Source organism: Phyllostomus hastatus, unplaced genomic scaffold (genome assembly GCF_019186645.2).
Source record: "Phyllostomus hastatus isolate PE091 unplaced genomic scaffold, TTU_PhHast_1.1 phas_scaffold_55, whole genome shotgun sequence".
Lineage (NCBI taxonomy): Eukaryota > Metazoa > Chordata > Mammalia > Chiroptera > Phyllostomidae > Phyllostomus > Phyllostomus hastatus.
Genome location: NW_025334035.1, coordinates 75735 through 93465, shown reverse-complemented (window position 1 = coordinate 93465; position 17731 = coordinate 75735). Strand labels below are relative to the sequence as shown.

The window sequence follows — 17731 nt, the reverse complement described above, 5'->3', positions numbered from 1 at the left end:
AATGCCAGGGTGTTTAACAGTGAAGAATCCGTTTCCTTTTGGATATCTTCTTTTTTCTAAAATGGAAATATCTATTGATTTTAAAATTTTCATTAGAAAATATATTTATAAATATAAAAACAAAACAAAATTTTAACAGTGGGATTAAAGTCCAAACCTTTACCCTGTCTGTTCTCATCCTCAATAAAAAAACTTTCCAGAAGAAACCACTATTGAGAATTTGGGATTACCTGTCTTGTTTTTCATTCATCTATAAACATGTTTTATAAGTTTTTAAATCAATATGAACATGTTTTACAGTATAAACAAATTATATATTTCATATGAATAAGGGCTTGTTATGTCATGCTTTTTTTAACCAAATACCTAAAAACTTACCTTATCCACTTTAATGACTGCCTAGTGTTAATTTATGCATTAACCTTAGTTTACTTAACCACATCCCTTTGATGGAGTTTAAATTGTTTCTAGGTTTGTTGCAATTATAATCAATAATGTAAAGTGTAAAGATTATTCTTTAAAAATGTGTTTCTGTTATCCTGTAAGAATTTCCATAAAATAAGTTCCAATTAATAAGATTCTTGAGTTGAATAAAATAATGATTTAAATTTTTGTAAATATTTTCCTCTTAGCCTACAAAAAATAGCACTATTTTATTATTCCAATGGTGAGTGAAACAGCCTGTTCTCTACACATTTGTTAACAATGGCTATTATAAATAAATACTTCTATTTTTTGACAATGTAGTGGTTGAAAATTACCAACTATTATTTTAATATGCATGTCTTTGATGTTCACATATTTTTAAGTGTTTATTTTCCATGATGTGAGCTGAATTGTGTCCCATCAAATTTATATGTTGAAATGCTACCCTCACCCCCATGTGACTATGTGGAGATAGGGTCTTTAGGATGTAATTAAGGTTAAATTAGGGTGGGGCCCTAATCTAATAGGGCTGTGGCATTATAAGAGAAGAAGAGAGACAGAGAAGGGCTTCTCTTCACTGTAAGGTGAAGACACAGTGCGAAGTGGCTCTCTGCCAGCCAGGCACCGTGACCTCAGACTTCCCGTTTCCAACACTAAGAAAATGATTTTCTGTTGTTTAAACTACCCAGTCCATAGTATTTTTTATAGAGGTCTGACCTGATTTATACAACCTGTTAGTATTCCCTGACTGGAAATTCCCCAGTTTTTCTGAGGAATAATTGACACATATATTTAAAATGGACAATGTGATGATTTCATATACATTCCGGAATGATTACCAAGATCAAGATAATTTATATATCCAAAACTTCACACAATTAACTCTTGTGTATGTGTGTGTGGTAAGAATGCATGAGTCTACTCTCAGCAAATTTAGAGTATACAATACTGTATTATAACTATAGTCACTATGCTATATGTTAGATTTTCAGAACTTATTCATTTTTTAACTGAAAGGTGAACCCTTTGACTAGATCTTCCCAATTCCCCTTTACCCTAGTCCTTGGCAACCAAAATTCTACCCTCTGTTTTTATGAAATTGGCTTAAAAAAAGATTCTACATACAAGTGATACCATACAGAATATGTCTCTCTCTGCCTGACTTATTTCACTCAGTGTAATGGCATCAAATTCTATCCATGTTGTCACAGTGTCAATAATTCCTTCTTTTTATGGCAGAATAATATTTTTTGTCTATACATACCACATTTTGTTTATCCAATCTCTGACAGAGGATGTTGAGGTTGTTTCCATGTCTTGGCCATCATGAATAATGCTATAGTGAATATGGGAATGCGGGTGACCCTTTGAGATTGTGATCTCATTTTCTTTAGGTATATAACCAGAAGGATGATTACTGGATCAGATGGTAATTCTACTTTGAAATTTTTGAGGAGGTTCCATACTACTTTCCATAGTGGCAGTACCAATTTACATTCCAACAAACAGTGCACAAGGGTTCCCTTTCCCCTACATTCTCACCAGTACATGTTTGTTGATTTCCTGGTGATAGGCCTCAGCCTTGGTTGCACTAGGGGAGCATTTGGAAGTTCTGGGACCTGGTCCCACCGCTAGAAATTTTGATTCTGATTAGCTGGGGTTTGAGAAGCCTGCCATAATGTTCAGGAGAATCACCTGGAGAGTTTGTTGAACACACAGATTCCTGGGTATCGACCACAGGTAATTGGCTAGGTTTAGGGTGGTGTGCAGAAATGGGTCTTTTGTTGATAGCCATCCTAACAAGCATAAGGTGATATCTCATTGTGGTTTTGATTTGTTTTCCCTGATGATTAGTAGTGTTGAGCACCTTTTCATGTACCTTTTGTAAATTTGTGTGTCTTGCTTGGAAAAACATCCATTTTGGTCAAAGCTTCTACTTAAGACTCATGCTGCAGACAAGAGCAGCCCAGCTTGTGCTGGCAATGGTGGGGCAAAGCTGGGACTTGGGACCCAGAGGGCAGGGAGCAGAGTATTGGCAGCTCCTGTACAGAAGAGGGCAAGGTCTCAGAGAGCAGGACACAGTAGTGAGGGGGCTCCTGGAGGAATGTTTCATGCAGAGACAGTCCAGCACTGGTGAGGAGACACAGGGGCAGCACCATCAGCTGGGTTCAGCACTGGTGAGGACTGTGGGCATCCTTGGTAACAAAGTTGGCCAACCTCCACAGTGGTGACAGGGCTTGCTGGGGTTCTTCTGCTCTCCTTTTTCCTGTCACTGGGTAAAATTCCTCCAAGAAGACCCCTTTGGGTGCCGAGCTGCTCTGGGGGGAAGGGATGATGCAGGCAAAATGCTCCCTACACTGCGCCATGGGGCCACCCTCCATCCCTGGTGTTAGAGCTCCATGGGGATTCCGTGGCTGCTCTTTTGGAGGTCAGAACCTCCCCGGGGTTATTTTCATCAATTTGTAGTTTTTTTGTTTTTTTTTTTACTGTTTTTGTTGTTTTGTGGTAGGGGGATTAGCATTGGGACCACCAAAGCTGTCATCTTGCTGATGTCATGACCTCCCGTGAATTGTTTCTCAGCGTCCTTTGCCTCTTTTTCTACTGAATCATTAATTCTTATTGACTTGTAGAAACTTTTTATGTGTTGTGGATATGAACCTTTGGCCATACATTTTGTACATTTTGCAAATAATTCCACAAAGTCTCCCAATTTGTTATTTTTCTTTCATCTTTGTTTTTGATGTCTTGCAACAATTGGAAGTTCAATATTTTTATGTTTTCAGATATATCCTTTTTTATAAACTCATAGCAATACTCTCTAAGTATTATTTTTTCTTCATGATCTTGAACAACTTTCAGAGCTCCAATTAAATATACCCTTCACCTGTCTTTTTAGATTTATCTTCAACATTTCTTACAGTCTTCATTTTTCTTTTTTTTTAATATCTCTGTGCTACATTTTGGATAAATTCTTCTAGTGTATATTCTTATTCAGTAACTTTCTATTCTGCTCTGTTATTCAGATGCATAACTGTTCAATAAGTTTTTAAAGTAATTATATGTTTTATTAATGGAAGTTCTATTGATGTTTTTAGAATCTACTCCAAGTCACTTTTCATAGTTTTTGTTCCACAGGTGTTTGCAAGTTTTTTAAATTACTTTAAACAGAGTAAACAAAGTTGTATATGATCCATGTATTTTAATATCTAAAGTCTTTGTGGGTCTCTTGTTTTCATTCTTTTCTAGTTGTTCTTAATCATGATGTTTTGTTCTTTTGTGTGCCTGCTGTTATGAGTTATCTTGTGCCCTCCAAAAAAGATGTTAATTTCTAACCCTCAGTGCCTCAGAATGTGACCTTATGTGGAAATTGGGTCGCTGCTGATGTAATTGGCTATGTTAGGATGAGGTCGTACTGCAGTACAGTAGGCTTCTAATCAGTATGGCCAGTGTCTTTATAAGAAGTCAGTCACTGGGGGAATGACACAGACACACAGGGAGAATGGCACATGATGAAGAAGGCAGACATTGGAATCATATAGTTTTAACCCAATAAGTTCCAAAGACTGCTGGTAAACCCAAGATGGTAGGACAGGTTCCCCCGCAGGTTTCAAAGGGAGCCTAGGCCTTCTAATACCTTGATTTCAAACTTCTAGCCTTTCAAACTATGGACAACAAATTTCCATTGCTTTAAGCTGCCCAGTGTGTAGTACTTTGTTATGGCAGCTCTAGAAAACTAAAACATCTGACTTTCTCTGACTGTGTGCTAGTCAGACTCAGTTCCAGTGAAGTTATTTATATAAATAATTTAATACCTCAGATGAGGTATCTTTTTCCAGAGATCATTCATTTCTTTAAAGATGATTTGTTTCTGCTTCCAGTAGTACATGGTGGCTTGCTGTCTTAGTCTGTTCAGATTGCTGGGGTATCATTGACCAAATGTCTTATGAACAACAGAAATTTATTTCTCACAGTTTCGGAGGCTAAAAAGTCCAAGATCAAGGTGCCACAGATTCAGTGCCTGGTGAGGGCCCACTTCCTAGTCATGCTTTCTTTGTGTCTTCACATGACAGAAGGGATGAAGAAGCTCTCTGGGGTCACTTTTAAGGGGCACTAATCCCATTCATGAGGTCTCCACCTTCATGAGCTAATCACCTGCCTAATGCCCCACTTTTTAACACCATCACATTAGGGGTTAGGATTTCAACATTTGAATTTTGGTGTGGGGGGAGATGGGGAAAGACACAAAAATTCATCCTATAACAGTGGCACTACCCATCCACCACAACATTATACTGATTTAAGGCTTAAAGATTTCTGACCACCAAGATAATGTGTACCTAGGCTGAAAATGAATAGTCAGGCTTGTTCTTGCATTAATATAATACTGCAGTAGTAGTTCTCTTTTACACAAGAATTATTTTTAAACATATACTTAATGTCTTTGTGGATTTTTATTGATGTTTAAACTTCTACTATTATTTATAATTTTTATGTATAGTATTTTTACAATTTTATGTTTAGAAAATGTTACTGAACAATGAAAAGCCTTAACATTCACATCACATCCCTACACCTACAGTGCCAGCCTAACAATGGAGGCACAACTCCCAGTGAGACCACCAAGTCGAAAATTCTATGCAGGGAGAATAAGTAGCAGATGCAATGTGATAGTTAGCAAGTTACACTGGAGGTAGCAGCTGGAAGTTGACCTCAGTTATACAGACTGATAGCCTGAGCTATTGGATTCGAGATGAGACTGCTATCACTGAGCGTTGAATGTTCTCAGCCCCTCCCTAGAGCATAGTCTATGGTATATTTGAAACAATATTTATCACAAACAAGAGAAGCAAAAAGTACATTGTTTGGGAAAGAAGGCTTAATTGGAAGGAGGTGGGAGAGTAAGTCACATAGCATAATTGTTGAGATCACACACCTTGTAATCAGACAAATACTTTTGGACCCCAATTCCTCAAAGTTCTAACTCGGTGGCCTTAGGCAAATTACTGAATCACTCTGAACCTCAATTTATATATCTGTAAAATGGAATTGTTGACAATGTTGTTTGGGATTTAATGTGTATAAAGCTCATGGTATGGTAATAACATACATATATAACAGTCACATGATAAATGTTATTAGTTATTATGTTAGTAAACACATTGGTGGTCTCCTACTAGGAGCTTTGTGTATTACTTCATTTAGTCTTCCCAGCGATCTGAAGTAATATCCCTATATTACATTCATTCTACAGATAAGAAAACTGGGGTCCAAAGGGGTGTAGTAGCTGCTAATACCTGGGAGAGCAGGTCTATTCATCTACAAAGGCCCACAGTCTTCCCGAAGAGGATAGGCTATCAAATGGGTGATAGGAGTATTTAATTGAGGAGGACGTGAGAGTCCTAGGGCTGCACTACAAAACCCTCTCTACTTTCCTTATCTCCATCACTAGACTGTCATCTTCTAAGGTCCTGGCCCAGAACTTTGTGGCAGGGTACAACTTCCCAGGGGTCCCTGGGCCCTGCGGTACAGCACAGTGCTTCTGCCACCTCTCTGAATCATTATGGGACTCCCAAGATGCAGTCTCTTTGGACTTTACTAACAAGGCCCCAGGTGAGAAAGTACTTTATTCCTGAGGATTCATTAAGAATTTGACATTTGGCCCTGGCTGACATAGCTCAGTGGATTGAACACGGGCTGCAAACCAAAGTGTCGCAGGTTCGATTCCCAATCAGGGCACGTGCCTGGGTTGCAGGCCACAGCCCCCAGCAACCACACAGTGTGTTTCTCTCTCTCTCTTTCTCCCTCCCTTCCCTCTCTAAAAATAAATAAATAAAATCTTTAAAAAAAAGAATTTGACATTTGAAAAAGTTTCTCCAGTGTTTGCCTCCTTTCCTGGGTTTCTTCCTCATCCCTAGGTTTAGAAGTCAGCTTGTCTCCTCCCACAGGCCACACCTGGACTAGACATCTGGGAGAGCACAACCTTCCACTGGGGGACCCAGATTCAGTCCTGGCTCCACCCCTAACTCCCTGGGTGACTTTGGGAAGGCAAACAGCTCCCGTGTTTAATGGACCTATTATAGTAACTGCCCTAATTATCCCTGCAGATTAATTTGGGGGGTGCAGATGATGTTTGGACATTTTCTAAATCACTACAGAGGTATGAGACCCCAATGCTTTACTGCTATAGTATTTATTAGGGCTTGGATTATTTACCTGTCCTTAGCTCTCCCATATTCTTTTTCCACATCTTGGGCTCATTGTAAGCTCCCACAAGGATAACACTGTTGTAGAGAAGTGCCATGTCAGAGATGGTCTCTGCCCCTCTTTATCTCATTTCCATACATTTGGCTCCTTACTTGCCCCCAGAGTAATTGACTGAGCTTGAACAGATTGTCACCCCCTTTACATCCCTTTCCATAAAACCTCATTGGCCTATGTGCCAACAGAAGATGAATTGATGAGTTTTTTCATGGCCCTCCCTCTGCTCCCATGTAACAGGGAAGGGACTTCAGTTGTTACCAAGTAGTGAAACCTCCTGATTTTACAGATGCAGCAACCAAACTCTCACTAGCAAAAATAAGAGACTTGCTCAGGATGCCATATCAGGTGAGTGAAAGAGCTGGGACTATAACCCAGAGACTGGGGTTCCTCCTCCAGACATCTTTACAATCTTTCCCTCTCTTTTAGATGAAAGCTTGTTATTTTCTTTTCTTTTTTTCTTTTTATTCTGTTAGGGGCAAGTGGGATGAGACTCAATGTTCAATGTTCCTGCTCAGAACCCATTCCTTACCTGGCAGCCTGACCAGGTCCCTAAGAGGGACCTAAGAGGTTGGTGCCTTTTTGCACCAACCATCTGGTGCAAAAAGGACCCACTGGAACTTCAGAACAGGAAGTGGTCACCGCATAATAGAAAGCCTGAATAACAGAATTGCAGGAGAAGGACCTCAAGAGTAGGAGTGATCTAGAAGGGACTCCTCATCAATGATCATTCTTGTGATTTCATTAGCACAGATGTCCTGGATGGAGAGTCCAATGGACAAATCAGAATTTAGAAGTTTTTCTGTAAGATTTATCTCTTATTGATTAAAGACTAGCCAGAAGCTCATGACTTACTATTTTTAAGGAATATTTCTCTGATTACAGAAAATATATGAGAAATTTATATGAAAAGCTGTGTCAGTGTATGGATTGTTACAACTGCATGCCCCATCTAGACAAATAAAGGAGGCATCATCTCTATAGCACTAACCTGGTGCCTTTCATACAACTCTTCACCTCTTCCAAAGTATATTGATTCTTCAAAATCTAGCACAGATCCCACTCACCCAGAAACCCTTTCCTTACTACTATAGGCCACAATGATGCCTTCTTTGCCAGAACATATTCATTTATTTATGAATGATACATAACTAAAATGAATTTATGCATACAGTTCCTAAAGTTGAATCAGACATGAATCTTCTCCTTAAACTGGACTGGAAGGACTACACTGGGTCACTAAATGATTATGCCAGAAGGTGCAGTGGTGAGTGCCATGTACAAGACAAAGTGCAATGGGAATGTTGAAGATGTAACTGTCTTTAAAATGGGCACAGATCAGAGAGGTATTTCTGGAGGAGGGAGCATTTGAGCTGAGTCTTGAAGACTTTGACCATGTGATTTTGGGAGAAGGATATTCTATATAGAGGAAATAGCATAAGTAAAGGTAGGAATACAGGAAGTCATGAAGTTTGCAATCTGATGATGCAGGTTAAAATAAAAAGGGAAATCAGGATGAGGGGCAGTTGCTGACTGTGACCATGATCTACCCAAGACACTCAATTGAACTTCAGCTACTGTAGCCTATAAGGCAAGACTTTGGGATCAACAAGGGTACAGCTATTGATTGCGGGAGTGGATCTCTGAGTCATGAGTCAGAAACAGATTTTGAGAGAATTGCAGGAGGACAAGGCTTTATGATCCTTGAGAAATCTTGGGTTTCTTAGAGCAATGGTATGTATAAAGGTTAAGAATAGGGACTCTGGCCTACATGGGTTAAAATCCTGCTTCTGCCTCTTGCTTTATGTGACATGTTCTTTCTGTAAAACAGGGATTAAAAATGGTATCCATCTAATAGGAAAGTTGTGAGGAATAAATGAATTAATACATGTAAAGCACTTAGAACTGTATACGGTACCTAGACCAAACGAGTAACTATTAGCTATGATTATTATCTGAGAATGCTCCCAGGAATTCTGTTAATATGGAGGAGGTTGGGGTGGCCTGCACAGTGGAAATCATAGGGGAAGGATTTCTGATTTCTCTTTTGTTCAGTTAGTTTATTGTGATGTGGGACATAATAGGCATGTCACGATCATGCTCAAGAGGTGGTACTTCATGAAAATATTATTAAAATAATCTAGTAATTGTAGACAAATCAGAAAGTAGAGAAGAGTAGAAAGAAGTAATAAAAATCACCCATATTGTCACTCAAATTACCGAAAACTTTGGTATTTCCTTCAGGCCATGTTTCTGTGTGTGTGTGAGAGTGTGTATGTGTGTGTGTGTTAATATGAAGATATTACATTGTACAGCATTAGTTTGCATGTGCGTGTGTGTGTTCTTCTTCTCCTTTTCATTGCAAACCAAAGCATACTATATTCATTCTACAAGTTATATTTTACATTTAATAATATGGGTTTGATGTCTTTCAAATTAACATAGATAGAGCTGTTTTCTACACTGTATTCTTTTGTAAGGATATACCATGAGGAGTTTAGTTAGTCCTCTAATAATGAACAGTTAAGTTATTTTTAATTATTTGCTATTACAAGCAATGCTGAAACAAATATCCTCACAAATACTGTATTTTGGACTATAAGATGCACCCCCTTCCCCCCACCAATTTGGGAGGAAAAGGGGGTTGCATCTTATAGTCTGAATGTAGCTTACCTGGCTTTCTGTGTGTGTGGGGGGGTGGCAGTGGAGCAGGGTCACAGGTTATTAAATATTTTACCACAATTTTTGCCTCAAATTTTTTTCCTATTTTCCTCATCTAAAAACTAGGTGAGTCTTATGGTCCGGTGCATCTTGTAGTTCTAAAAATATAGTATGTCACTTATTACATGTGACCATACATCTGTTGGATAAATTCTCAGAAGTGGAATTACTGGGTAGAAGGAAAAACACATTTGTAATTTTGAAAAATATTGCTAAATTACCCTTTTTCCTCTTCAATTCTACCATACAACTACCATGCAAATTCCCCTTGTGGCCAACCCTAACAGGGAACCATACAGAACATGGAATTTGGGAAATGTTGTTCTAGCTTTGCCAATTTGTTGGAATATTAAAATTTTAACAGATTAATCAATTTTGGTTATTTTTAATTTTTTTCTATATTTTGAGCCATCCTTACACTATTAAAATTCTCCATTCCCCCCCAATAATTTTAATTTTTGCATTTAAATGTTTGATCCACTTAGAAGTTATTTTTGCAAAATGTATGAACTATGTACACAACTTATGTTTTTCCCAGATAGCTATGTTATTACCCCCATTCATGGCATTTATTGAACAGCACATTTCCCATTTATTTATCACGTACTAAATTCTTATATTGCCTTTTGCCTATTCCGGGACATGTCAGTTTTTGAAGCTTATAAAATATTGTTTTATTTTTATTTTTTCTCAGCTTTTTGTGGTATAACTGACAAATAAAACTAATGTTTGAAGTGTACAACCTGATGATTACATACGTTTACATTGTGAAAGGAGTCTTGTAGTGGAGTTATTTAACACCTTCATTACCTCACATTGTTACCTTTTTTGGTGAGAACATTGAAGATGTCTTAGCAAATTTCAATGACGCAACACAAGATTATCAACAATAGTCTCCATGTTATACATTGGATCCTTAAACTTTATTCTTTTTTTAACTAAAAGTTTGGACCCTTTTACTAACCTCTAACCCTTTCTTATAGTTCTTTTTCTAATTTATTGATTTGATTATTTAATCAATTTTATTTTGTTTCTTAATATATTTATTTAAGGCTATTAATGTTCTTTTGAACATTGATTTAGTGATAATCCTTGTGGTCTAGTGTGTATTGATTTTGTTATCTCCATTTTCTTTCCCCCCAGATATTATTTAGTTTTTGTTTTGATTTCCTCTTTTGTCCAAATTTTTCTTAAGGATTTTTTAAAATATTGGGATTTATTTGTAAAAACCATTTTTCTTTAAATTGGATTGTGATGAAATACTATTGTCTATATTATTTATTCTGTTGAAATTTGCTGAATTCCTGGTTTATATGTGCTCTTTGGGGGCTGAATGCTTCATGGGTGCTTGGGAAAGGTGTATATATCCGTTCTACCTCTTGATTAATTAATTATATAGAGGCCTCTTTTAGCCTTAGTTTTCTGTGAAATTAACTCTGTTATGAAAGTCACTAAAATCCACTAGCTGTTATCCTGCTTCTGCCTATTTCTCCTTGTAATCCTGCACTTTTTGCTGTAGAATCAAGAGCAGAATTTGGAGCATTCATTTGCAAAAAACATAACAATTATGTTTTTTGGCACTCTCATGGTTCAAAATTAAGGGTGCATTATTTTAGTGTTTCCCTGTGTGTATTCAATGTAGATGTCTAACTAGAACTGTTAATGGTGTATTTTCTTTGTCCCTCACCCCAGCTTTATGTTTGCTCTACAGCCTGCAAATACAGCTTGCCTGTGAGATTCTTTTTTTTTTTTAAGATTTTATTTATTTTTAGAGAGGGAAGGGAGGGGGAGAGAGAGAGAGAGAGAGAGAGAGAGAGAGAGAGAGAAAGAGAGAGAGACATCAATGTGCAGTTGCTGGGGGCAGTGGCCTGCAACCCAGGCATATGCCCTGACTGGGTATTGAACCTGTGATGCTTTGGTTCACAGCCCACGCTCAATCCACTCAGCTACGCCAGCCAGGGTGCCTGTGAGATTCTTTATTTAGCTTTCCCCTGCTACTTGAATCCAGCTCAGGATTACAGGTGGTAGGATGCCATACTATGCACCCTGCCCTCATTATTGCAAAGAATGGCTTTTGGTTTTATTCCCTAATGAGTGCCTTTTTCTATGGAAAATTGTACTTTTCTAGCTTTTTCTACAATCATGGATTTTTTTCCTTCTGCCACTCTCCTATTCGATTTCCACTATTAAAGTCCTTTCATCTAGTCTCTGTGTTAAAGTTTTGGAGATTTACTAGTTTCTTGGAAGATAAAGGCTGTATTTTTATTCTTGCTTTGTTTATTTTGGGAAGAGATGAATTCTGAGAAGAGAAAGCTCCAGAATTACTCTGCCTTGTTTAATTCAGAAATATACTACTTACTTATTGATTTTTTTCCCAAGGATTTTGTCCTTCATAATATCTACAAATAGATCCTTTCAGCTAAGATAGAGAGGGAGGTCCAGGGGGGTGACGTCACCTGTCCATACAACTGAGAATGAGCTAAAGCTGTTGAAGAAAATGTAGTGAGAGAGTTAATAGGTGTAGTGTCTCCTTGGGAGCAGGAAAGTCCTTACATGGAAAGGTGGAACTTAGGGGAAGGCTTAGCCCATAGAAAGGAGTGTATTTTCTTATTTTTGAATAAATAAATAGGGAGAATTGATTCTTTATCTCTTTGGATGTTTCCTTGCAGGAACTAATGCAACCAGAACCTGGGGCCAATGGAACAGCTGTTACAGAATTCATCCTGCTGGGCTTGGTGGAGACACTGGAGCTCCTACCTGTTGTCTTTGTGCTCTTCCTCTTTGCCTACCTGGTAACAGTTGGGGGCAACCTGAGCATCCTGGCAGCCATCTTGGTGGAGCCCAAACTCCACACCCCCATGTACTTCTTCTTGGGGAACCTGTCAGTGCTGGACATTGGATGTATCACTGTCACTGTTCCCTCAATGCTGGGTCGTCTGTTAACCCACAGGCGTGCTATTCCTTATGGAGCTTGCCTCACACAGCTTTTCTTCTTTCATCTCCTGGTTGGTGTGGACTGCTTCCTGTTGACAGCCATGGCCTATGACCGATTCCTGGCCATCTGCCGGCCCCTCACCTATAGCACCCGCATGAGTCTGATGGTCCAGAGGATTTTGGTGGCTGTGTCCTGGGCCTGTGCATTTACCAATGCATTGACCCACACTGTGGCCATATCCACTCTCAACTTCTGTGGTCCCAATGTGATCCATCACTTCTACTGTGACCTCCCACAGCTCTTCCAGCTGTCCTGTTCCAGCACCCAACTCAATGAGCAGTTGCTCTTTGCTGTTGGTTTCATAATGGCAGGTACACCCATGGCTCTCATTGTTACCTCCTATGCCCACGTGGCAGCTGCCGTTTTACGAATCCGCTCAGTGGAAGGCAGGAAGAAAACCTTCTCCACATGTGGTTCCCATCTCACTGTGGTTGCTCTGTTCTATGGCTCAGGTATCTTTAACTACATGCGACTAGGTTCAGCCAAGCTTTCAGATAAGGATAAAGCTGTTGGAATTTTTAACACTGTCATCAACCCCATGCTGAACCCAGTCATCTACAGCCTCCGGAACCCTCACGTGCAGGGTGCCCTCTGGCGGGTGATCACAGGGAAGCGGTCACTGACTTGATAAGCGGTGCAGTGTCACTTCCTCCTTTTCTTTTTGGAATAAGAAATCCTTTGGAATAAGGACAAATCCTCTGGAGCCAATGGCTAGAACAAATGATCCAGAACTGCTTTTATCTCTCTGAGCATGGTAGTTTTTTGGAGGTGATAATAGTTATTGTTTTTCAAAGAAGCCCTGCCTAGTTATAGGCAATAGGTATGTAAATTAATGCTAGGTCAGGTCAGTTGACAAATTACAACTTCAGTCACCAACTGCTCCCTCTGCTGGGTAGAAGTAAAACCTAGGAATTCCTAGGAAACCTAGGAATTACAGTTTATATCCCACAGGGAATGGCTTTTTGGTTGGTTAGATTTTGAGTTTCCAAAAATATCCGTGCAGATTTCCCCACCAGGGGGTCATCTGATTCCCTCAGGTCCAGGTACGGGTGGTCTGTTTATAAAACTTAGGTCTAGAGGTTAGGATTTTCTCTCTCTCATCAGGCTGCTACAAGACTGAAAGAGCAGCTCGTCTCTTTCCGATCACACAGAGATGCCCTGGCAGACAGAGGAGACAGATGGGGAGCTGTGCTGTTATGTGTTCTCTGGTAAATCCGGAGAGCATGATTGCCATGTGCACAACTTTGAAACTCCATTAACAGATATGATACCCTTATAATACCATGATGAATTTTCCTCATCTTTCCTGCCTCATATGTTTCAAATCTTTGAAAAGCTAAGCATTTATAATCTGAATATTATTTCAACACTAACTGTTCTCCAGAATACTCCATATGAATTTCCCCTCTAAATTCTTACTCTCAGTCCCCTAACCTGTTAGCTAATACAACCCATATCTGTAAATACAAGTCTGTTGTATTTGGCGATGTCTCATCTTAAGTTTCTGTTTTCAGTGGGAAAGTACGTCTCTAACTTAGAACTCTATCTTATCTTGTGTGCTGCTTACCAGCCTTTTGTTTAGTAATCATTTAGCTGAATTTCCCTTCTAGCCTCCTTACTAGGACTAAGTGTCCACTCCTGGCATCCCTACTGGGTCACTGATGTTTCACAATTCATTTCCCTCATAATCCCTTTGCCTGTTCCTGTGGTGTGGCTTTTCTGTGATATTTTATGGGGGTAAATGGATTGAAAGAATGAGAAAGATGGAGATGAAGAGAAAAGACAGAGGGAAATAAAACAAGGTTCAAATGGGGAGTTTGAGGAAAAAATAAAAATGAAAAATGAGGAATAGGGAGAAACAGGGTAGAGTTGCAAGCAAAGGGGTAGAGGTATTGGAGGGGTCAAATAGGGTAGAGATAGGGAGATGAGGAACAATGGAGAGATCCAATAAGAGGAAGGAAGTGGAGTAATACAATTAGTAGGTCAGGGAAAGAGGATGTGGGCTTCTTATTCTGCAATTTCCAGAAACATCCAGTTTTGGTACCCTGATACCATCATTGTAGTCCATCCACTCTACCAAGAGTAAAATAATATTTTAAATTATGATAAAAGTGCTAAAAATGTAGTATAGGGCCCTGGTGAGGTGGCTCAGTTGTTTGGAACATTGTCCCATACAGCAAAAGTGCTGCAGGTTCAATTCATGTCAGGTCACGTACCTGGGTTGAGGGAGCTATACCTGTTGGGGCACATATGGGAGGCAAGCCATCAATGTTTTGCTCTCACATCGATGCCTCTCCTTTTCTCCTTCTTTCTAAAGTCAATAAAAGCATGTCTTCAGGTGACAATTTTTTTTTAAAGTGTATTAATAGAGAACTCATTTTCTGTCCCTCTAAAGAGAAGATGTTCCTAGAATGTTAGGGCAAAGGTTTATCAGAAGGAAAAACAGGAGAAAAGAGTGCTGGTATTTCTTCCACCTGCCTCTTTAACATCTCATCAGAGTTAGTGACTAACTCCTCAACTTAACAGGTTATTCCTTGCCTTTTGGGTCAGGCATGCCAATACTGTGGAAAGCCAGGGAGAAAGATGGCTCTTTCCTCATCTTGTTTGAGTCACCAATTTTCAAGGATACAAAAAGCCAGCTTCCTCCAAGGGTCAAGAAAACTGTAGAGGAAGGCCTGTATACCATGGCTATCACATTATCACTTCCTCTCCTCCACAATGCTCTTGACCTTGAGTAAGTTCTTTACTTGCTCTGGGTCTGTACTTGACAGAGCCACAAGGGAATCATCATGGTTCTTCCACCTCTAATCTCCGATTCTACTCATCTGAATGAACAGAAAAACTGTGTCACTCTGTTCACCCTGAAGAGTGACCACATCTGCCACCATCACTTCTACCCACCAGCATTTAACCCTGAGGCAGAACAGAGCTTTCTGTTTCCTTCAAAAAGTCTCTGTGTCTTGGGTATTTTGGCCATGTGAACACTGATCTAAAGCCTTCAGGGAGGATTGGGGCAACATCACCACTGGATGCAATGCATCCATGGGCTCAGCATCACAAAGGATGACCAAGGACACGAATTCCCAGAAGTCTGTCCACCCTCTGGAATCACAGGGTTTCCTAACAATGTGTAGTTTCTTCGTTTTCCTTCAGAATTTGTCTCTGCTTTTTTTATTCTGAATTGGAAATGTTTGCTATTAAAAAATTTCATCCTACATGTCATATATCCCAATGTGGAAGTTCAAGCAATAGAGAATGTCACCAATGCCCTTTTATACCATGTTGACCATAATCCTCTTATTTAAAGACAGCTATTGGTAATAGTTGGTGTTTAGCCTTTCAGACAAGTGAACACACACATGCTCACATACACACGTGTATTATCAAAACACCACACTTTCCTGTAAATGGTTTGGTCCCTGTTCACATTACGAAGTATAATTCTTACACATCAAGCCACAAATCTAACCTGTTTATTCTAAAGGCTGCATTCTATTTTATTTCATTTATAAACTATATCTTTTTTACTAAACCTATATTGATGAGATTTCGAGTTATTCCTTTTTCATTTTATTTTTTTGTAATTGCTAATAATACTGGGATAACATTCTTATTTACATATCATTCCATGCTTCTGAAATTATTTTCACTAGTTAAAGTCATGAAAGTAATGTATGTGTTTATGTGTGGTGGGGAACCCATTTTCAGGAAATGAAGTTAAAAACCTGCAAATATTCTGCCTTTCTACTTGCCAAAAATTGTGCTCTATTTTCCATCTTGATTGGGAGTTTGAGGAATTTCCAGGGCAAATGTAAGGGCAGATTCAGAATGTTCATGATCTCATTTGTTGACTTCACTGTGTGTTACAAATAAAACTTTGAAATTTGATTAATCACTGCACCATTTTTACAGTTGAAACATTTTATTTATTGTTGGATAGATGTTCTACATCTGTTTATTGCCAATATTTATTCTTTCAGAATTGCCTGTTGAAGTACTTTGGGCCCTTTCATGTAGTGTATCTTTATCTTAGTGATTGGTAGAAACACTTCATGTTTTGGGACAGTATCTCTTTGCCATACATGTTCCACATATATTTCCCAATTTCCCAGTTGTCTTTAACTTTGTCAAGGATGACTCTTTCACAAATTAAGTTTGACATTTCTGTGAAATTTATCTTGTGTTGTACATGCTTAGAAACAGTAACTTTTCCATGAAAAGGCTATATAAGTATTTGTCAGTGATTTTTTCTAATACCTTAAAATTTCTTTATACATGAAATATTGAATACATTAACATTTGTTTTTGTGTATGTTCTAACTTCTCCCCAGCTGATAAACATCACCCAAAACCATAGTGTATATATACATGTATATATATGATATATATATAGTGTGTGATATTATATACATTATAATAGCCAATAAGATGACACAAAAGGAGGTTTCCACTTATATTCCACCTAGCCATAATACCTGGCAGCCATACTGAGACCAAACTGCCTTGTGGGAGCTTTAGGATCAAGCTAGGAGATTGTGACACCCTAGAACAACCCAAGACCCAGGAGGGCTGTGCTGAGAAGGGTGCTGGTGTCAAGGTGGCTAACTGGCTGACAGTAGTCTTCACCAGACCTGTACAAAGCCCTGGATCCCCGCAAACTCAGCCACAGCCCCATGAACAGCTCTACCATCCTGGGTCCTGGCTTGGATGCTATAGGAGCCCATGATTCAGCTCCAGCCCCTCTTAGCTACCAGACCTGCCAAACCAAGGACAGGGCAAAAGCCACACTCATTCATGCCCCTGAGACAGGCCCTCCAACCTCAGCACAACTGCAGGCATTGAAAGGGCCCTGTAATGGGGCTCTAACAGGTTTAGTCATGGGTCGGGAACACTCCTACTTCTCCAGGTACATGTCAGAAGACACACTCTTCTGTGCTTCCAGAGGTAGGCCCACTGACCTTACTGTAGACTTTGAAGTGACCCCATAAGCCAGTTCCTGCCCTTGAACCACAGGCTAGCAGCACTTCTGCCCTCCCACTGACCTGGAAGAAGACATGCTCTCACAGGTAGGCCTGCCAAACTTGGTTGGTCTGACTGTGGTTCTTGCAGAGATCCTATAACCAATATCCAGTTCCAAAGGGACATCTCAGCAGTGTACTGGAACAACCTCTAGGCATCCTGGCCAAAATATTAAATCCTGAATTCTGCAAAATGCTACCATGTCAAAGAACTCCCCCCAATTTAACATCAACGTTCTACCTGCTCCTTCAGTCCTCATGATCCACTCCTATCTTGCTCTTCTATAAACAGGAGGAACTTGCAGTTTCTCCC

General features: G+C 39.3%; 1 protein-coding gene across 1 annotated transcript; it reads left to right on the top strand.

Moving 5' to 3' along the window:
• The first annotated feature begins 12068 nt into the window (after positions 1-12068).
• Positions 12069-13028, top strand: LOC123809369 (olfactory receptor 3A1). The gene has a single exon (XM_045824506.1). The coding sequence runs from the start codon at positions 12081-12083 to the stop codon at positions 13026-13028; it is 948 nt and encodes a 315-aa protein (XP_045680462.1). The 5' UTR covers positions 12069-12080.
• Positions 13029-17731: the final 4703 nt, after the last annotated feature.